The sequence below is a fragment of the Gossypium arboreum genome, chromosome 12 (genome assembly GCF_025698485.1).
Source record: "Gossypium arboreum isolate Shixiya-1 chromosome 12, ASM2569848v2, whole genome shotgun sequence".
NCBI lineage: Eukaryota > Viridiplantae > Streptophyta > Magnoliopsida > Malvales > Malvaceae > Gossypium > Gossypium arboreum.
Window position 1 is genome coordinate 88,458,156 of NC_069081.1, and position 20,992 is coordinate 88,479,147.

The window sequence follows — 20,992 nt, forward strand, 5'->3', positions numbered from 1 at the left end:
ACATGATTTATTAACACTACTAAACTATTTTGAACCCAATAGAAAGATAATAACTTATATTCCTTTTTATAACATTCTCATTAACAATCTAAAAAACACAAAACATTTTTCCCAATGTTTAAGTATAAAATTAAATATTTCGTTTTAATGGATTGTTGTGGAGTTATATATTGTATTTTTTTGGCTTTTCTTCTTCTAGTTAAACTTTGATTAACACAAATTATTTTAATATTATTTGACCTATAAATTTAGCCTATAAAAAAGCCTTCTTTCCATCCTAAAAAGATAATCCATTACATATATAGGTATTAGCTTTTACAAGCTTCCAGAGAAGTTTATGTTTACGTTTTGAGCGTTCTTATTTCGAGCTTCGGGAGTTAGTTTTATCTCCATCTTTTGGACTCTTTGTTTTTGTCGATTTAGTGAAATTATCTTTACCCGTGATTTTTCCACATAAAATATTTGTCTTCGATTTTTTCAATTTCTTCATTATTTTACATGTTTGTTGCTTAACTAGGTTTATCCCAAACAATTGTTAAAGTTCAAGTTTTTAATTTAAAAAAATGATTTCTTTTTGTAAACAAAAAAGTTAAATACATTTAGCTATAAAAGGAATTGAATCTAACACCAACACTATCTTATAGAATATCCATCTCAATCATCTTAAGAGAACATTGTACATTTCTTTCTAATGCTGCTATGGCATCGACAGCCATATTTGTTGTACGTGGAGTAAACATCCCCTTCATATATCAATCCTTTGCTAACTGCTCATTAACTATCCATGTATTATCATACTTATGTCCTAACATTTTTAGAACTTATTATGATCCATATTCATATCGTGTGGTATTTATGAATTTCTAATTAATAATTAATAAGGGTTAATTTTGGTAGCCAGTTTCAACAGACCATTAAAAAACTTGATAGATTGTAGAGAATTTATGGCCGAATATCTTGTAAAAAACAGTTTTTTGTAATTGTGTACCTTAAAAAATTTAATTTCCTAATAGGAAAAAAGAAAGCTATCTCTCCCTTCACAACGACTGTAATTCTTTGATTTCATTTCATATAATCATATAAGAAAGGATCAAATTCCTTTTTTCTCTTTTTGTTATTTGATAGGTTGGTAAAAAAAAATTATCATTGTTAAGCATGCAAAACAACAATCTTGACGTTCAATGGAAATTAATAATGTAGCCTATATTAGGATCAAAGAAGAAGAAACAGAACTCGAACCTGAGAAACAGCGAAAAGAAGAAAAAGAGGAAGAAGAAGAAGAAGAAAATTCTTGTAGCTCCGAGGTCGAGTTTCCCTTACAGGAAGAACCTTTACCTCAAATCCTTATCGATGAGAAATGGTCGAATCGCTTGTTCAAGTTCATCGCCATTGGCATTCCTTCAGCCATTTTGGTCATAATTGCAATTAAATGGGTTGGACCCCTTATGTTGAAAAAGGTACCTAATTAAAACCCCAAATCTATTTTCATGATGGGATTATAAACATTGAGATTTGGATATAAAAACCATCTTTTATAGATGATAGTTGTTGATGTGTTTCTAGTGAAGGTGACACAAAACCAGACATCTTTTAAAGGTGATTGTTGTTGATGAACTAGGCTGAAGCTTATGCTCTTGCTAGCTTTTGGACATTTTTCGATACTTAAATCATCACAATCCCACCATGGAGTATTCTTGTAGGGTTGTTTGAGGGTTTGCAGACTATTTATAAGCTTGGTTGTTTATTTATGGTGTCAAGCTTTTTGATAGTTCACTTTGTTGATATTTTGACATATCAATTGTATAAACCAATTGGACTGATATGAATGTTTTATGTTGTTAATGGTGATGGTAGGTGATTGTCCCTGCTTTACAATGGGAGGCCCATGCATTCAGCACAACCGAGAGAATACTTGTAATTGTAACTTCATTAGCTCTGTTTCCAACTTTATGTTTGCCATCCACACCTTCAATGTGGATGGCTGGAATGGCTTATGGATACATTAAAGGGTTGCTACTAGTCATGATGGGGGTTTCTCTTGGTGTATCATTGCCTTTTTTTGTTGGTTCCATGTTTCACACTAAAATTCAAGTAAGTTTTGATTCTCTCTTTCTACAAGTGTTTATTATCTATGAATTTGTCTTGTTTAAGTAAATAATTAGGTTCAGAATAAATTATAATTACGAAAAGTTTTATTCATGGATTGAACTAGATCATAACTCAATTCTAAAGCTTTTTCAAGCTTGTGCCCAAGCTCAACCTATCCAAATATGCTAACGGTCCCATTGGATAGGCAATGAGTGTAGTGTAAAAACAGCGGTGGCGGTGAAATTAGATATTATAGTGATACTGTAGCATGAGAAAAAAAACTAAACGCATCACACTGAAGATAAACACCCAACTAAAAGGGCCTGATAAAATATAAAGACTAAAATCTCAAACTTGAATATCAATAAAAGGACCAAAACTATAATTCGATTTTTTACTTTTAATAAATGTTGATTTAATATTTTGTGATTTTTCTCTTGTGGTTATAACATAGCGACTATTAGGAAAATATCCAAAGGAAGCTTCAATACTAAGACTCGCAGGAGAAGGTAACTTGCTTCATCAATTTCGAACAGTGACATTGATTAGGATCAGTCCATTGCCGTACATTATGTTTAACTACGCCGCCGTGGCGACCAACGTCCGCTACATCCCATACATGATGGGGACATGGGTGGGGATGTTGCCTGAAGTTTTTATTGCACTTTACAGGTTAGAACATCCTACATTGGTTAAAATAGATTAAGTCGGTGGTTTATAATTTATAATTTTCATAATTAGAGGTGTTCATGATTAAATCGAAGCTAACCGAAGTTCGGTTTCAACCCAAGCTCAACTCACTTAAGCTTGCCTAAATAGTTTGATTTACTATTCAAAAAATAATTAATTTTTTAGTTAATTTAATTGTAAAAATTTAAGTATTATATAAAATTATTTTTTATTATTTCTAAAGAGTAAAGAGGGTCAAGTCAAGTCAGCTAAGGTTTAAAAACATAAACCTAAGCCTAGTCCAAAACGGGTCGAATCACTCGACCCATGAACATCTCTATTAGAAAATCACAGTCGAACTGGAAAACTTTTCCAACTTTTAAATATATATAATATATATTATGTATAATGTATAAAAATGTATAAAATTTCAACCAAAACTTAAATCGCTTTTTATTTGAAAAATCAATTTATTCTGCTCACGGGATCGATCTAATTAATATATTGATTTGATTAATAGATTAAGCCTTAAATTGGTCGATTAAAATATAAAATTGGTAGGTTAAATCGATTTTTTGATTTTTAACCAAACATTATTTACTTGCTCTAACTAATATATTTTAATGGTTTTTAGTCGTTTGATTCTTTTTTTTCAGTGGGATTTTGATACGATCTTTTGCTGAGGCAACACAATACAAAAGGAGCCTTACTCCAAGACAAATAATATACAACATCGTTGGATTCTGTGCATCTGTGACAGCAACAATTTTCATTGGCATCCGTACCAAAAAGCGACTCGACCGGCTACAAGAGGAAGAATTAATTCGAGTGCACGAGGAAGAGCCGACGCCTGAGTAGGCTATATTTTTTAATACAAGTTGGAGCTTGAAAAAGCTTTGAATGATATAATTAGGAAAACCAAAATAGAATACATATATAAATATATAGTTCATTGGATTCAACCCTAGTGAAAAAGAATGAAGTGCAATGGAAGATTATGATCAACTATCTCAATTTGTGGTTTTTACTAAAAAAATATAAAAAAATTAAAAAAATTCAAAAATAATACAGTAAAAAAAGTAAATACGAAAATAGTATAGTCAGGGTGGTCACGCCCTTTGTGACAAAGCACACCACCGACACACGACCCAAACAAAAAAAAAAAAAAAAAAAAAAAAAAAAAAAAAAAAAAAAAAAAAAAAAGGGACATGTTGGTGCCAAAGGCGGCACAGTGTTGCCTTTGGCAGAGGCGGCACGGTGTTGCCTCTGCGGAGGCGGCACTAGTAATGGGTCCCACAAAGCGGCACCTAAGCACTATAAAACCAAGCGAACCAAAGAACCCTGGAGCAAGATTCAAAGATGAGATAAGAAAATAAAAGGAAAGAAAGGAGAAGAGAAGGAAGAAAAGAAGGAGAAGAAAAAAAGAAGGTATAATTTTTTTAAATAATAAATTTTATATTGTTAATGTGCTTTTCTTTGTTATTATTATTGTTGATTTTATTATTTTTGTTGTCGATTATGAATATTGTTATTATTGTTAGTAAAAACCATAATTATTGTTAGTTATTATTATTGTTAAAAAACCTAAAACAGCCTATTTATGTAATGTAAAGAATATATTATTTTCTTATATGTGTTTTAGGTAGATTTTTTACCCATATTATATAAAAATAAAAAATAGCGAAATAAGTTGTTTAAAAGATTAAGTACCATTTTGGCACTTTTGGCATAATCTTTCAAACAACCTATTTTAGTATTTTATTTTATTTTTATATTATTAGGTAAAAACTCGTTTTAGGTTGATTTTAAATGATTAAATGTAAAGATAAATGTTATTTATGTATAAAATGAGAACTGAAAACTATGAGCTTATGAATGACAAAAATTGCATATTGAGTAATTAAATTTTTATTTAAGTAGTTTATTTGGTGTTCAAATTATTTTGAGAAAGTTTATTTATTTTTAATGATTGAGCATTGAAGATGGATAATCGGTTTTTCAGTATGCGTTTATTTCGATGGAATTATCTTGACAACAACTGTTGGATGTATATTTGAATGTCGGCAACAAATAGCAATGAGATTTAATAGAAATGTCTCGTTGGATGATATGAAGGAAGAATTAATGTAAAATTGTCGACGTTGTGGGAGAAGGATCTCTAAACTTTTCTACAAGTTTCCGGTTTGACAGATCCAATCAAATTCAACGCAATGGAACTTGTAGACGACGAAGACGTGGAGACAATGATCGCTCTTTCTTTGTGGGAATGGGAGTGACAAAATACACCGATTCACTTATTTGCTTGAGTTAGCGGTATGGAGGAAAATGAAAATCTCACGCATATGGTGAAGAACATAGAGCTCAAGAACCGTGCATGGTGGCTCCAATATCGTGCGTTGATAGTGAATCGACTATAGGTGGGATCGATATCGATCTTAATGTTACACCGATATGGATGTGGTTGGTGATGATGGTTACGATAGTAGTGATCCTTGTTATCAAGAAGTCGATAGTGATAGTGATCCCGATGTTGACGATGTCCCTGATGATATTGATGATGAAGACGTGAATGATGATAGAAACATTAACGCGTCTTCGATCGGGAACCGATCGACGTGTTGTGATTCACAATAATCTGGGCCACACATGTCGCTCATAGACCCGACGCGGCGCATGTAGCCGAGTTTCCAGAGTACCCTGAAATACTTCCTACTCACCGACTGGCCGTAAATTCTAATCTGAGGAGTTATTCGTCGGCGGAGATTCAAAGTAAAGAAGAGTGCGTGTTGCTATTAAGCGGTATAGCATGAATATATCGATGAGATTATAAAGTTGCGATGTCGAAACCGACATTATATATTGGGGAGTGTTGGAAGTCGGGGAAGGCTGCAATTGGCGGTACGAGTTGCATTTATTCAAAATTCGCAGATGTGGGAGATACGCAAATTTGTTGGGCCTCACATGCGCATCAACACGATATATGAAGATCATCGAAAACTTGATTCTAAAACTATCTCATGCGTGTATCATGCCAATAGTGAAGGACATGCCGACCATTAAAGTTTGATCGATTGCGAAATACAAGCACGATTCGATGTCGAGTGTCATATCGAAAGGCATGGATAGCAAAACAGATGGCAATGGAGCAATTGTATGGGGATTTCGATCGTCGTATAACGAGCTACGAGGATGGATAGTCGCTATGCGAGAGTGCGTACGAGGACCGTTATTGAGTTCTGAACCACGACCTTATTACGGCCCGGATGACCAACTATAGTTGGGAAAACAAATTTTCCATCGGATGTTTTGGATGTTTGATCTATGTGTGCGCGCATTTCCCCACTGCAAGCCATTTGTGCAAGTGGATGGGACTGGCTATATGGAAAATATACGATCTTACTTATTGCGGTTGCTCAAGGCGGCAATAGGAACGTGCTCGATAGCATTTGCCATTGTAGATAAGGAGAACATGGAATCGTGGAATTCTTCCTTACCAACTGCGGAGGTATGTTATTAGCGGCGATAATATTTGTATTATCTCGATAGAGGAAAGGATTAATTGCCGCCATTAGGCGTTCCGGTGTACCATGGAGATCCGTTCTTGCATCCGTCACATCGCAGACTAACTTCATTAGAGATTATAAAAATGCGATGGAAAAGACAATTTGTGAAAATAGGTAAACGATTGCCTTATCCTTTCAATATAAGTTTTTAGGGCAATCAGTAACTTATCTATTCTTAATACATATCTGACGTCGAGCTAGAGCCACACATTTTTCGCCAAATGATGACTCGACTTGAGAGTGACATGGAGGGTCAAACAAATACATCTTTCCGATGGTGGTTGGGAACTATGGAGCCGTGGCAATGGGCTCAAATTTTTGATTTAGGGCTTTCGTTATGGTCAAATGACCACAAACTTAGTTGAGGGGGTCAATGCTATATTGTTGAAAACACGACACCTTCCGATTTCAACAGTCTTCTCGTCTACATTCTACAGGTTGGCTACCTTGATGCCAAGAATGGGTCAGCAACAAGTTAACCAGATTGAGGCGGGACACATATTTGTCGAAGATATTAGGGATGCAATGGTTGCAAACCGTCGGATGGCGAGGTCGATGAATGTAGAAATATATTCACGACGCCTTGAAACGTTTCGAGTTACAGAGACCATTGGTCGTCGACCCGGTCTACCACCTAGGTCCTACAGAGTTGATCTCCGGAATAGACAATGCGATTGTAGGAGATTCCAAACACTTCATTACCCGTGTGCACATGTCGTTGCAGCGTGTGCTAAAGTGAACCTTAATGTTGAACAATTTGTCGAAGATGTGTACACACTCAATCGCACGTTACGTGTATGGGAAAACGAATTCCCTGTCCTGCCCGACCTGTCTACATGGGAAGTGCCTCCGATAACTTTCGAACTTGTCCTAGACAGAGGGCTACGCAGGAATCCAAGAGGTCGTCCGCAATCAACTAGAATCCGTAATGAAATGGACATTAGGGAGAAATCGTGATGCACGTTGTGGATTATGCGAGTTAGTGGTCATAATTAGAGTAAATGCCCGCATGAAACTATCATGTCGGACAATCGTCACGATCGGTAGGAATTGAACTTATGTTGTAATGTATTTATTTTATATGAAAAAATTATATTGTAAATATTCCTCTATTTGTTAAAAATCTATCAAGCTATTTTTGGAGTTGCGATTCTGAATTTATTTATATCTGAGCTACTGAACTTCAAATTAAGATCCATTAATTTTTCTAGAAACTAAGCTAACATATCTTTTTACCATAAAATTTTTAGAATTTTTATTTAGCCAATTATTACAATTTATTCTTTAAAGTTACCCTTGCTTTGTTGTTCCACACTCAGGCCATTATTAACTAAAACAAATTATATTATAGTACGGATTTGGATAATGATATTTATCATAATATCATTTACAACTAAGCATGAACTCACCATTTCATGGATCCCATGGTCAATTACACAATAAAACTTAATATAATCATCATTTAATTCTCATAAAGCACACATAACCAAACATTTTTACCAATTACCTACACTCAATCAACAAATTGACATATACAAACAAGGTCTTGGTTGAGTTTACATTTACTCAACTTGCATATATAACCAAACCAAGAAACCCTAAAATTGATGGTTCGATGGTGTGGTCCTAGGGATATATTTCTGCGAGGTCGACGTTCACGTTGTGGGTGATCGCGACGACCAACATCCTCTTCAATCGCGGTGAGGTGTATCGATACATAGAAGAAAAATCATATGGCTCGAATGGCATCGATGAACTTGAGCCGGAGGAGTGCCATCTTGCGGTGGATACAACCCGGTGGGAGTGGAGTCTTCGCGGTGGATACGGGTAGGGCGATCTATAATGCGGTGGATATGGGCCGGAGAGGTGCTATCTGCGGTGTGTACGACCCAAACATATCAAATCTGTAATGGTATCCGCCCCCCGATGAGCCCGAGAAATTGTCATTGCCCGCAAAATCCGGATGATAAGAAGTATTAGCCGAAAGTGAATGCGATGATGAGCCCGGAAATAGTCATTGCTCGCCAAATCCGGATGATAAAAGTATCGGTCGAATGTGAATCGATCGCTCGGACTCGGCCTCCGGCTGCACCTCGCTCCGGCTCGGGTCATGCTCGCATCTGGTCGTGGATCGGGCTCTATATCGCCATCGCTCGTATGCCCCGATCATCGCTGCGTCGGGGGACTATAGTCGATCGCCCACCAAGTAAATATGGCTTCCCATACTAAAGTACCATTGTATGTACTCTAACGATGGGCGCAAATCGGAAGACATATCCATCGAGGTCTTCGAGCCATCCGACTCTCCCACACCGTAATATATCTCCGGTCGTAACCCCCAATGCTGTCCATGTCTCCTCTCTTGTTCTTCTGTGAACCTCCTCCCCACCGCATTGGCGGATCCGGATGTCTTGGATGCAACCAAACCGTCGTAGTACTCGATCTCCGTGGTACCACTCGACTACATTGAAACTAATAATTGGTGCGTTTGTGCACCACAACCGAGAATCAACGTGGGCGACGAGGTATAATAGCCGCAATTTCGGTCTACGGTATGGCATCCATATAAACTGCACAATTAATACCATGATTAAAATTTAACACGGTTGGAGTAAGATATAAAAAGCAATTACATGTCACGAATATTTGAATAGCTTACCCCTTCCCCGGCATGTTGTTCAATCATCAGACGATATATCGGGACAGTGTACGACCTCCCAATACCCGGATAAATACTCCATCTACGAGAACAATTTTCAAGTAAATATAGTTTCATTAGAATAGTATTATTATAAAGAAATTGCCAATTACTAACAAGTTAAATTTTATCACCTGTTAAGTAGCGGATATACGTATGGTTGGTGACTAACAGATGCCAAGAATGGCATCCGATAAAGAGCCCATGATTGCAACAATATAAGGCATCCGCCCATGTCTACAGCATTAGGCTTTGTCGTCCGACAAAGCTCACGATACAACATTGCCAGAACTGCGGAACCCCAACTATAGGAGCGAACACTACGCAGATCAGTTAACAGAGGTAAATACTGGATATGAACCTTGTTGTTGTTCGAATTGGGCATCAATACACCCCCTATGATATGCATAATGTACGCCGAGTTACGCACACCAATCGTTCTTCGGTGGCATTATCTGATAAATGTTGAAAATTGGCTTTTAGCCATGTAAATTTCAACTCCGAAAAAGTAGACTCAGCATCGCCGGGCGAGGCTCCTAGTAGGCTGTAACAAAGTGCAGCCGGCTCATCTATCGCACTTACGCCCGTGACGGCATCCCCGTCGATTGGAAGCCCAAACTGCAATGCAACATCCTCCAGAGTAACTGTGCACTCCCCACACGGTAAATGAAAAGTGTGGGTTTCCGGTCGCCAACGCTCGACCAATGCGGATATTAAATCGTACCGCAAATCGAACGTCCGGGTCAATCTTGCGATCCGAATCCATTAGCTCTAAATGCGGCATCGATCGTGCATCCGGGAATATCCTACACCATTCACCACGCCTTAATATGCGGTACGAGTCCTGACAGTGTAATTACAAAAAATAGTTATAATAACATAATTTATTTTCTTAAATTACGTAAATTTTTTTTAATGAAACCCTTGCGTAACAAATAATAATATATTACCGTATTATTAACTGTGTCACATATGTGAGAAAGTTTCTTATTGATCAATGAAGCCATTGCGATGCCTGCAATTTCAAAATAAATTTCGGTTATTAATTTTATTGTTTGATAGATTTTAAATATTTATTAGAATAACTTAATAAAAAAATAGCAAACAATTTTTTCTACAACATTTTCTTTTGCTATACTACATTAAAAAATTAAATATATCCAATTTAAATACAAATATTATTATTATTTTAAAATGATAATAAGTAAAATATTTTCAGTATATTATTTTTATATTATTTTAGCAAAATGTTTTAAATGTATTATTATGTAAGTATTTTTTATATTAATTTAATAAATAACACTGATTTTGACACTTTTTCGTATTTTTTCAGTATCTTTTTTAAATATATTACTTTCAGATTATTTAATTTTAAAACCCTTATTTTAGTACATAATGTTTTAAATATATTATTTAAGTGTTTTAAATATTTTTTAATAAATAACCCTGATTTTAGCACTTTATTAATATTTTTTCAGTATATTATTTTTAAAATATATTATTTTCCTATTTTATTTTTTATATTATTTTAGCAAAAATGTTTCAAATGTATTATGTATATTATGTAAGTGTTTTTTATACTAATTTAATAAATAACCCTGATTTTGACACTTTTTTCGTATTTTTTGTATCTTATTTTTAAAATATATTATTTTCAGTATTTTATTTCTTCATATTATTTTAGTACATAATGTTTCAAATGTATTATTTCAATATTTTTATATTAATTTAATAAATAACACTGATTTTGACACTTTTTCATATTTTTTTGTATCTTTTTTAAATATATTACTTTCAGATTATTTAATTTTAAAACCCTTATTTTAGTACATAATGTTTTAAATATATTATTTAAGTGTTTTAAATATTTTTTAATAAATAACCTGATTTTAGCACTTTATTCATATTTTTTCAGTATATTATTTTTTAAAATATATTATTTTCCTATTTTATTTTTTATATTATTTTAGCAAAAATGTTTCAAATGTATTATGTATATTATGTAAGTGTTTTTTATACTAATTTAATAAATAACCCTGATTTTGACACTTTTTCGTATTTTTTGTATCTTATTTTTAAAATATATTATTTTCGTATTTTATTTCTTCATATTATTTTAGTACATAATGTTTCAAATGTATTATTTCAATATTTTTATATTAATTTAATAAATAACACTGATTTTGACACTTTTCATATTTTTTTGTATCTTTTTTTAAATATATTACTTTCAGATTATTTAATTTTAAAACCCTTATTTTAGTACATAATGTTTTAAATATATTATTTAAGTGTTTTAAATATTTTTTAATAAATAACCCTGATTTTAGCACTTTATTCATATTTTTTCAGTATATTATTTTTAAAATATATTATTTTCCTATTTTATTTTTTATATTATTTTAGCAAAAATGTTTCAAATGTATTATGTATATTATGTAAGTGTTTTTTATACTAATTTAATAAATAATCCTGATTTTGACACTTTTTTCGTATTTTTTGTATCTTATTTTTAAAATATATTATTTTCGTATTTTATTTCTTCATATTATTTTAGTACATAATGTTTCAAATGTATTATTTCAATATTTTTATATTTTTCAATAAATATCCCTGATTTTAGCACTTTATTCGTATTTTTTTCAGTATATTATTTTTTAAAATATATTTTTCTTATTTTATTTTTATATTATTTTAGCAAAAAAAATTCAAATGTATTAATTAACTGTTTCTTTATATTAAGGGTTTTTACTAAATAACCCCGATTTTGATACTTTCTTCGTAATTTTTTATTTTCGTATATTATTTTTTAATATATATTATTTTCGTTTTTATTTCTTTATATTATTTTAGTACATAATGCTTCAAATGTATTATTTAAGTATTTTTATATTTTTTTAATAAATAACCCTGATTTTAGCACTTTATTCGTATTTTTTTGTATATTATTTTTTAAAATATATTATTTTGGTATTTTATTTTAGCATAAAATCATTCAAATGTATTATTTAAGTTTTTTATATTAATTTAATAAGTAACTGACTTTGGCACCTTGTTCGTATTTTTTTATTTTCAAATTTTATTTTTTAATTATACTATTTTCATATTTTATTTTTTATATTATTTTAACAAAAACTCGTCACCACCACTTTCCCCAATAAAGTTTTTTTCAGTATTTTATTTCTTCTCGTATTTTTTCATTAATATATTTTAATTTTTAATTTTTTACTATTTTTGTAAAAAGTTTAAAACTCCGATCACATAAAAATTAAAAAATAAAAAATTCTATAATAAATCAAATAAATTAAAAAATCTTTTAAACAACCTAAAACACACACTTAACAAATAAATTATATAAAATAATAACAAAAATATTCTTTACACATAAATGCTTAATACTTCAATGAAAATATAAAATAAATACTGAACATACCTTAATATCTCTTCTTAACCAAATAACACCTTAGAAAAAATAAAAATAAAAATTATATCGATTTAAATTTAAAACGTTATTAAACTAACATTAATTACTCAAATTTATAAAAAATTACCTTTTTCTTTCCTTCTTTTCCTTCCCTCTTCTTCTTCTCCTTCTCTTTTCTTTTCTTTTTTTCTTCTCTCAGCCGTAGGTATCCTTCTCCTCCTCTCCTTCTTTTCTTTCTTCTTCTTCTCTTCTTCCCTTCTTCCTTCTTCCTTCTTCTCTCTTTTCTTTGCTGAAAATGAAGCTTGGGGACCATAATATATGGTCCCCAAACAAAATAACAAAACCCTCTGCATGAGGGTCAATCGGACAAAAGTAGACACCAGGTGCCGCCTCTGCAGAGGCAACACTGTGCCGCCTCTGCACCAACATGTCCCTTTTTTTTTTTTTTCGTTTTCACTTTTTTTTTTTCGAGTTTTTTTTTTTCTTGTTTGGGTCTGTGTGTCGGGGTGGTGCTCATTACACGATGGCGTGACCACTCGACTATACCATTTTTGTATTTACTTTTTTTTTGTATTATTTTCGAATTTTTTAATTTTTTTTATATTTTTTTAGTAAAAAACCCTCAATTTCATGATTTCAAATAAAAGGATTTGATTTGATTTGATTTGATATTGTGATTTTTAGAAAAATGGTATAGGTTTTTATTGTTTTTATGAAAAAAGAAGAAGCAAAAGTTTATATCAGGGTTTATATGATTTAGAGAAATATTGAAAGAATAAATATTTTTCATTTTGATTGATGCATAATATCATGAAACATATTTTCTATATTTGGATAAAAATTAATTAAGATTGCGTCTATTTTCAACGTGAACTGATATTAAGATTATTTTTTTGTGCAATTATCCTAAGTCCTCAAAGGAGGATCCTCAAACAATCTTAAATCGAGCCTTTTTTGTCCCGAATCATTTTGACAATATTATCAGTAATTGTATTTACTTCTCGGGGAATATGTTGGATTTTCCATTGTTTGACCATCGGCAAGGTTTGTCATATTCTTCTGATAGGAGTAGAATTAGAGTTACCAGCCGAATCATCCTAAATGACCTTAGTTGCTTCAAGACTATCCTTTTGAATTAATACCCTTTCGTCCCTCCTACCTACGATGAGCTTCAACCCATCCAAAATGCCCTAAAATTTCACCTTCATCACTGTACAGTTTCTCAAGTATTTGGAAAACCCAATGCTCCATCTACCATCTTGGTCCTGCACCAAACCCCTGGCTGCAACAAAACCTTCATCATGTCTAACCGAACCATTTGTGTTTAGGCATACCCAACTTTTATCTATGCATGAACAAGTGGGAGAGCTTTTGATCATGTGAGGTCATACCTTCAACGTTGAAATATATTGCTTTGCCCAGTTGAAGTATATTGAGATTTTTAATATTATTATACCATCACATTGAATTTAATCTCATTTAATGATTCTAAGCTCGTCAACCTTTAGGAAAGTAACATATGACTCATTCTCAAGGCTCATTAACTTCAAGAAAAAATATATTTGGCATGCACTTAAGTCAAGTTTAAGATTATACTTTACAAGAAAATCACCATAAAACTTTAATGGTAAGTTTGGATGGACGGTGCGTGTATTTGCAGTTAGTGTAAAAATAGCGGTAGTGGTAAAATTAGATACTGTAGCGTGAAACAAAATGTAAACTAAACGCATAGCACATAATCACCCATCCAAAACCACCCTAAGTCAACCATCAACCACCAGCCATCGCTTCTCCTCATTGTACTTAACCTTCTTCTTTTTCATACTGTTCGGATGTATAAATATAAAACTTTGATGGATCCATTGTTTTTTTTTCTTCGGTCTCTAGCTTGTGGATGAAGCCTAGTGAATCATTTTGATCGGTGGTCTTATGATCATTGTTGCTTGGATGCTTTCTCTCTCCCCTTGGTACGCCTCCTAAATCTTTAACAAAATTTATTGGAATCGAATTAAATTGATGGATCAAATTAGTTAATTCAGCTATACTAAAAATCGATTGATTTTTTTTTTAATTTTTAATAAAAATAATCCAAGAATAATTGTTATTCAAAAGAAATTGAAAAGTGGAGCCCACCACAATATCTTTCCACGTGGGCTAACAGACAAATCCTGACTATTTCCCACTTCCCATAGTCAATTAAATTATAATATAACTATTTATTGTCGGATTAACTCAATCAAATTTAAATAAAAATAAAGCGTTATAAAATTTATAAATAAAGATCCAAAAATCCTTAACATCAAAAATAAATAAATAAACGAACACTAAGAAAATGTAATTAAACAAAAATAAAAGAGAAAAAAATAACAAGGTTCCAGTATTCTTCTTCAGACCCATATGGTCGCCGGAGGCGGCGCCGTCGAGCTATCACCGTTTATCCCATAAATTGAAACCCAAATACATTTAAAAAAAAGAAGCAAACTCTAAAGAAAATAAGCAAAATAGCAAACCCAGAAAAGATCAAATTAACATAGTGAATAACCGACAATGGCCAACACAGTGAAGATAACAGTGGGACTCACGTGACCGGCAGCATCATCGGAGGTGCTGTTCTCCGACGAACCAGCCGGCGAATCAGCTGGAGATCCGGCGGGAGTGTCGGTTGGTGGAGCTGGGGGTGAAGCGGCTAATGGCGATGGTGCTTCGGATAATGGAGAAGGTGTCGGTGAAGGTGAAGAAACTGGTTCAGGAGCAGGTGCTGGCGACGGTGACTTTCCGAACAACTCAGAGGGTAACAAAATATTGTCGACGGTGAATATCACGACCGGTGGGGAGTCAAAAACTGCTTCAGCGACTCTAGATGGACTGATTCCAGTATGAAGCGTGACGGAATCACCGGCGGCGGTGACCGTCAAATCGAACTTCCCGGCACCTCTAGTAGCCAATGTAGTAATCGGATCTTTCGTCGTCTTTAAAGTCCCCTTTGGTTTATAATCCGGCGAGGCATGGTATTCTAACAGCGAAACTTGATCGGCATTGGTCAACTTACTCAGATCAGGTACACCGTCGGCTTTAAAAGCTTCATCGGACGGCGCAAAAATAGTCAACCCTTTATCAAGCGCCGCTTCATAAGTCTTCAACACACCACTACTGGTAAGCAAATTAGCAAACGTCTTACAACCAGCTTTCTCAAGTAAGCCGGTAATGTTAACACCGGAAGCCGAAGGTGCAGGAGCTGATAAAACACCGGGAGCAATAATCGGCGCACTGATCTCCAGTATAGAAATATTATACGGTACCTGTTTAACAGACTTAGTATAAGACGAATCAAGTTTAGACCCAGGAGCGGCTGACCCAAACCCGACTTTCCCACCTTGTAGATCGGTGATATTAACGAAACCCAAATTTCCGGGAGCATTTCCGGTGGTTTGGTAAAGAGTAGTAGTAAGTGTAGTACCATCGGAAATTTTATGGAGTTTTTGTGGGTCATAATAATCTAAAAGAACATGAAGGCTAAGGATGTTTTTAACGACGGAAAGTGGGTGTTTAGCAGTGAGAGCAGACATAGCTCCATTATTAAGAACAAGGCAAGTGATGGTTTGTCGAGTATTGATCTCATCGGCGAGCTTGGTTTTAGTGAGGAAATCGTTGTAAACGGAGTAATCAGGGAAACCTTCGAGTATGGCGGTGATGTTGTGAGCATTGACAGCGACGGCGAGTAAAGAGAGGGTTAAAAGGGTAAGGTCTAGCCGGCGAAATGTGGGCGTCGCCATTGTTGAAGACAGTGTGGGAGTGAAGTGAAAAATTAGTAGCAGTATGGAAGAGGAAGAAAGGGTGGTTAATAAAAAAAGAAAAGAAAAGAAAAACAAAGATGGGTTAGGATTTTTAACTATGGTTGAGTTATTTTAACTATGGTTGAGTTATTTTAACTATGGTTTGGTTAATTGTTGGAAGGGAAAATTGGGGCCACGTGAATGGCACCTGGACACAGCTGGAAAATATAAAGGGGTTCTGTGGGTGAAATGCTTCCTTATTTGGTTCCCCTTTCCTTTGGGGTTAATTGCACTAGATATCCCTAAACTATGACTTATTCTAAACCGTTATCTAAACTTCAAAGTATTTTAATAAAAGCCTCAAATTATCAATATTATATCAATCAGGTCTTTTTTATTTAATTTGTTAAATGACACATCAAACTTATGTTGCTAAATTTAAAATGAACATTTTTTAAAAATAAAATATTGTCGCATAGAAAAACTAAAAAAAAAGAATGATAAAATTTTTGTAAAAGCTTCATAAATCTCAAAACTAAGATTCTTAAAACATCAATTTTTTTTTTTTGCATATGCCGCATATGATTTTATGTGTCATTTAACAATTAAATTAATGATTTTAGCAATGAAAGGATCTAATAGATATAATCTCGATAATTTAGGGATGTAATTAGAATGATTTGAAGTTTAAGGACTAATTTAGAATGAATGTCATATTTTGGGGGTGTTTGGTGCAACTAACTCTTTCTTTTTCTAATACATTTCTTTGTGTTTGGGTTTGTGGTTTTTCCTTTCAATAGTATTATCATCAAAATTCGAACATGCATTCTCTCATTAAGAATGTAATTTATTTTATAATTGCACTCAACATTTGTAGGTTTCAAATTAAGGTTTTCTCTTTCTCTTTTGTGGGTTGTGAATTGACAATAATGGATTTAGTTAATCTAAATCATTTGGAGTATTTTCGAGTTTGAGTCATTTTAGATTTTCAGTTGTTTTGTGGTTAAATTATTTTGAATTCAGATTATTTGTTAACTTTGCTGATGTGAGACACATATGGATTGTCATGTGGATGTCACATCAATAATTAATTATTTTTAAAAAATAAAATTTATAAATTAGTTTTAAAATTAAAATAATTAAAATAATTTTTTATAATTTTATATTTAAAAATAATTCTTGACGTGACATATATGTGGCATACATTTGAAATCTCCAAATGAAAATGGTTTTATATATTAATTTGATTAAATTAAGTATATTTTTAATTTTACTTTTAATTTTGATTTAATCAATCTAAACGATTAAAAAATTTTATTTTTTATTATATATCACAAATTTACAGTTGAATGTGATTTTAATTCAACCAACTTAATTTAAGTTAATTTCGTTTGATTTAGACTGATTAAAATATCCATTTAAAAATAATATTGAACTGATTGAATTAAAAATTAAACTAATAAATTTAATTACTTGACTGATTTAATTATTAATCCAATTCTAAAAATATTGATCCACATTTAGAAATACACCTCCAAATGATTTCGGGTTGTGTTTGCTAGCCACGTATCTCAATCATGACTAGGGTTGCCTAGGACCCATAAGGTCCAACAAATTTCGCATTGATTAAATGTATAATGTCCTTATAAAATTCTTATGGGGTTGGAAAACCGACACACCAAAATTTGTTTATTATAATGATAAATTTTATTGAATGTGAGGATTATTATTTAAGCATCGAGTTACTGAGATTTACTTGTTTTTTTACTAGTTTTATAGTTTAGTTGGTGAATTTGGATATTATTATTAATACTAGAGGATATGAGTTTAAATACGCTGAAACGTATTATCTTCTAATTTATGGGTTGGGGAGGGACTATAAATAGTTCTAAGTATGGGGTCAAAAAGAGCAAATATGATTAGAATCTATAATAAAATTATTTAATAAATTAATTATTATGTATAATTAATATGTGTGGGTCTTCGGTTTTATTATGTGTATATGTCTTGTGTGGGTTTCGTCTGATTCTTCGTCTGTTGTGTTTTTATATTGGTTGGTTTAATTATATTTTATAATTTTTTGTACTTGTATTGTACCTCTGAATGCATTATATTATGGTAAAACACATCTTCAGTTCCTCTTAATTTCAATATTAAGTAAATTAGTTTCTCTCAAAAAAATTAGAGCAATTTAGTCACTATTAATTTCAAAAGTAAATAACTAAAGACAATTAATCATGGTGTGTTTTCCATCAAGTGTACATAGTTTTGATTGATATAATAGCAATTTTAACCCTTGATGTTTATATATTCTGTGTAAATGTTGCAGGCTAAATTTGTTAAATTAGGACCAAATTAATAGAACATGTAAGTTTTAAAGGTTAAATTTATTATTATATTGATAAAATGTACATTTATAATAATAACACTTTTAAAAAAATAATAATTAATTGCATCAAAACTTTAATGATAATTTCATTCCATACAGCTTGTACTGTACCCCACACTAATTCCCATATCCCCCCCCCCCACCCATAATCTCCAGATTCTCCCTTTTGCTATTTTATTTTTCTATTTTGGTCCATCTTTATGTGCTCTCCATGTCCAATATTTTAGATTCGATTAATCTAAATTGAATATTTACATTTCGGTCATTTAGCTTTAAAAATTTATAAAATAGTCATTAAACTATTCAAAATTTTCAATTAAGTCATTAAGCTATTAAATATTATGCTGTATGGCCTTCTCTCTTCTCTCTTCTACAATTCATTTTTTTCATGAAATAACTTTGAACGTCACAAATCTACCAACCAAAATCTAAATCCCCAACATTAACTATCAGATCAACTTAGATATAAAGTATATTCATCTACTCATCGATAGATATTGATCCATCGCACTTTTACCTTAAATCCTCTATATATCATAATTAAATTCAAAGTCTCAAAAAAGATGAAGCAGCCTACATGGATTACCAAAAATTTTTACACATGATGGGTTGAAATTCCACTTTATACTATGCATTTAATTTCATATAATTTTCTTTCAATAATCAATTACCAATTATGTGGAAAACATTCCATATATATAATATTTATATAATTGGTTTTCTTAAAAGGAAAATTATTCTAATTGATTGATTAAAGATAAACTATTAATCAATTTAATTATAAAAAAATAAAATAAAAGTTCAATCACAGGATTTAGGTGAGATGACAAGGGTCTCTTTTACCTTAATCAATAATCGAGGGTTCAATCATTACCCTGTGTATGGAGCAGCTTTAAAATTTGTGGTCAACATCTACCCCCTTAATGGACCTACAGAATGTGGAAGGTTAGTTAAAAAAAATAAAATAAAATAAAGCTCAACTATAATCAATTTAATGGATCAAATTTATCTTTGTATTAATTGAATCGAAATTTCTAATTGATTTTCAAATTCATTTAAAAAATCACAAGTCTAATTGAAACCCTAATCCATACACACGAATAAATAAACAATTTTGAATATCATATATCTAAATTTTAGAACCCTAAACCCCAATTTCATATCTCAATGTTAGTTCAAAAACAATGTTTAATTTAGCTTGATGTGAGCAATTAAGCATGTAGGTAAATCTTTTAATATGTGTTTGCCGTTTATGGATTAGACAATCATAAAAAGTAGGATCTTTTCCATTCCTCTAATTTGAAGCAAATGCAACCAAAATCATGTAAAAATAATTAGTAGCATAGTATAAAAAGTGTATATTTCTTCAATTTTTTTCCTTTTACTTTTCATGGGTTAAGAAAAGTGAATATTTCTTGGTTCACAAGATTTAGCCTTTTGACAAAGTTAAAGCAAGGAGAATATATTTCACTTGTTAAGGTACATTTTTCAGCATTATTTAGACCAAATCAAATTGGTCAGACTAGGAATTAATTGGTGTATCAATGTAGACATAAGAATTGAATCGATTTTTAAATGAACTACTTGGAACTAATAAAATAACAGGACAAATGATTGACGATTGAAATGTTTTTCTCTTTTTTAATAATTTTTAATCTTTATGATTTTTTAATTATCTATTCAATTATTGTTGGACCGACTGTTAAATTGAGAATCAGTGATCTGACCAATTCAACCATCAATTCGTTCTTTAAAATATTGACGTTTGTTTACAAGTTGGAATATGCTATAGATTTGAAAATTTTAATTTTAATTTAATTGATTTTGAAATGATTTAATTCGATCTAATCTAGTTTATAATTTGTTTTAAGATTAATTGAACAAAACGTATCTAAATTATCGTACAAATTTTATGTTAGATTTCTAAATTTAAAACATTTTAATTGAATATTTAAAATATTGTATAAATCGGTCTTTCATCAATCTAATCATTAATCTAGACTTTAAATGTTAGTTCGAATATGATGTCGAATATTTTTAAAGCATGTGAATCAAAGTATAAACATGTGTATTTATTGTGTGGATAACTTGAATTTAAAGTATTAAAAACATACATTATTATTAAAATATACTCCACGTCATATTTGAATTAGCATTTCAAAGCTAATAGTTAGGTCAACAAAAGGATTTGATTGATAAGATATCAATACATTGAGGGCTCAATTGAAATATTTTGAAGTTTAGAGAGAAATCTAAACCCTAGTTTGAAGACATTCGATGCAACTAAGCCTTTTTTTTCTTTTTATAAATCCAATTAACAATCATTTCTTATACAATGCTTAAACTACCCGTAACCCATCCTTAAAGTGGAAAGTACATCAAATCCAC

General features: G+C 31.9%; 2 protein-coding genes across 2 annotated transcripts; one reads left to right on the plus strand and one right to left on the minus strand.

The window, feature by feature from the left end:
- The first annotated feature begins 950 nt into the window (after positions 1-950).
- Positions 951-3,955, plus strand: LOC108458634 (uncharacterized). Its single transcript, XM_017758039.2, has 4 exons — positions 951-1,457; positions 1,855-2,091; positions 2,543-2,760; positions 3,414-3,955. The coding sequence occupies exons 1-4, from the start codon at positions 1,182-1,184 to the stop codon at positions 3,613-3,615; spliced, it is 933 nt and encodes a 310-aa protein (XP_017613528.1). The 5' UTR covers positions 951-1,181; the 3' UTR covers positions 3,616-3,955.
- Positions 3,956-14,683: 10,728 nt separating this feature from the next.
- LOC108460631 (fasciclin-like arabinogalactan protein 8) lies at positions 14,684-16,297 on the minus strand. The gene has a single exon (XM_017760198.2). It carries the CDS (start codon positions 16,213-16,215, stop codon positions 14,968-14,970), a length of 1,248 nt encoding a protein of 415 aa, XP_017615687.1. The 5' UTR covers positions 16,216-16,297; the 3' UTR covers positions 14,684-14,967.
- Positions 16,298-20,992: the final 4,695 nt, after the last annotated feature.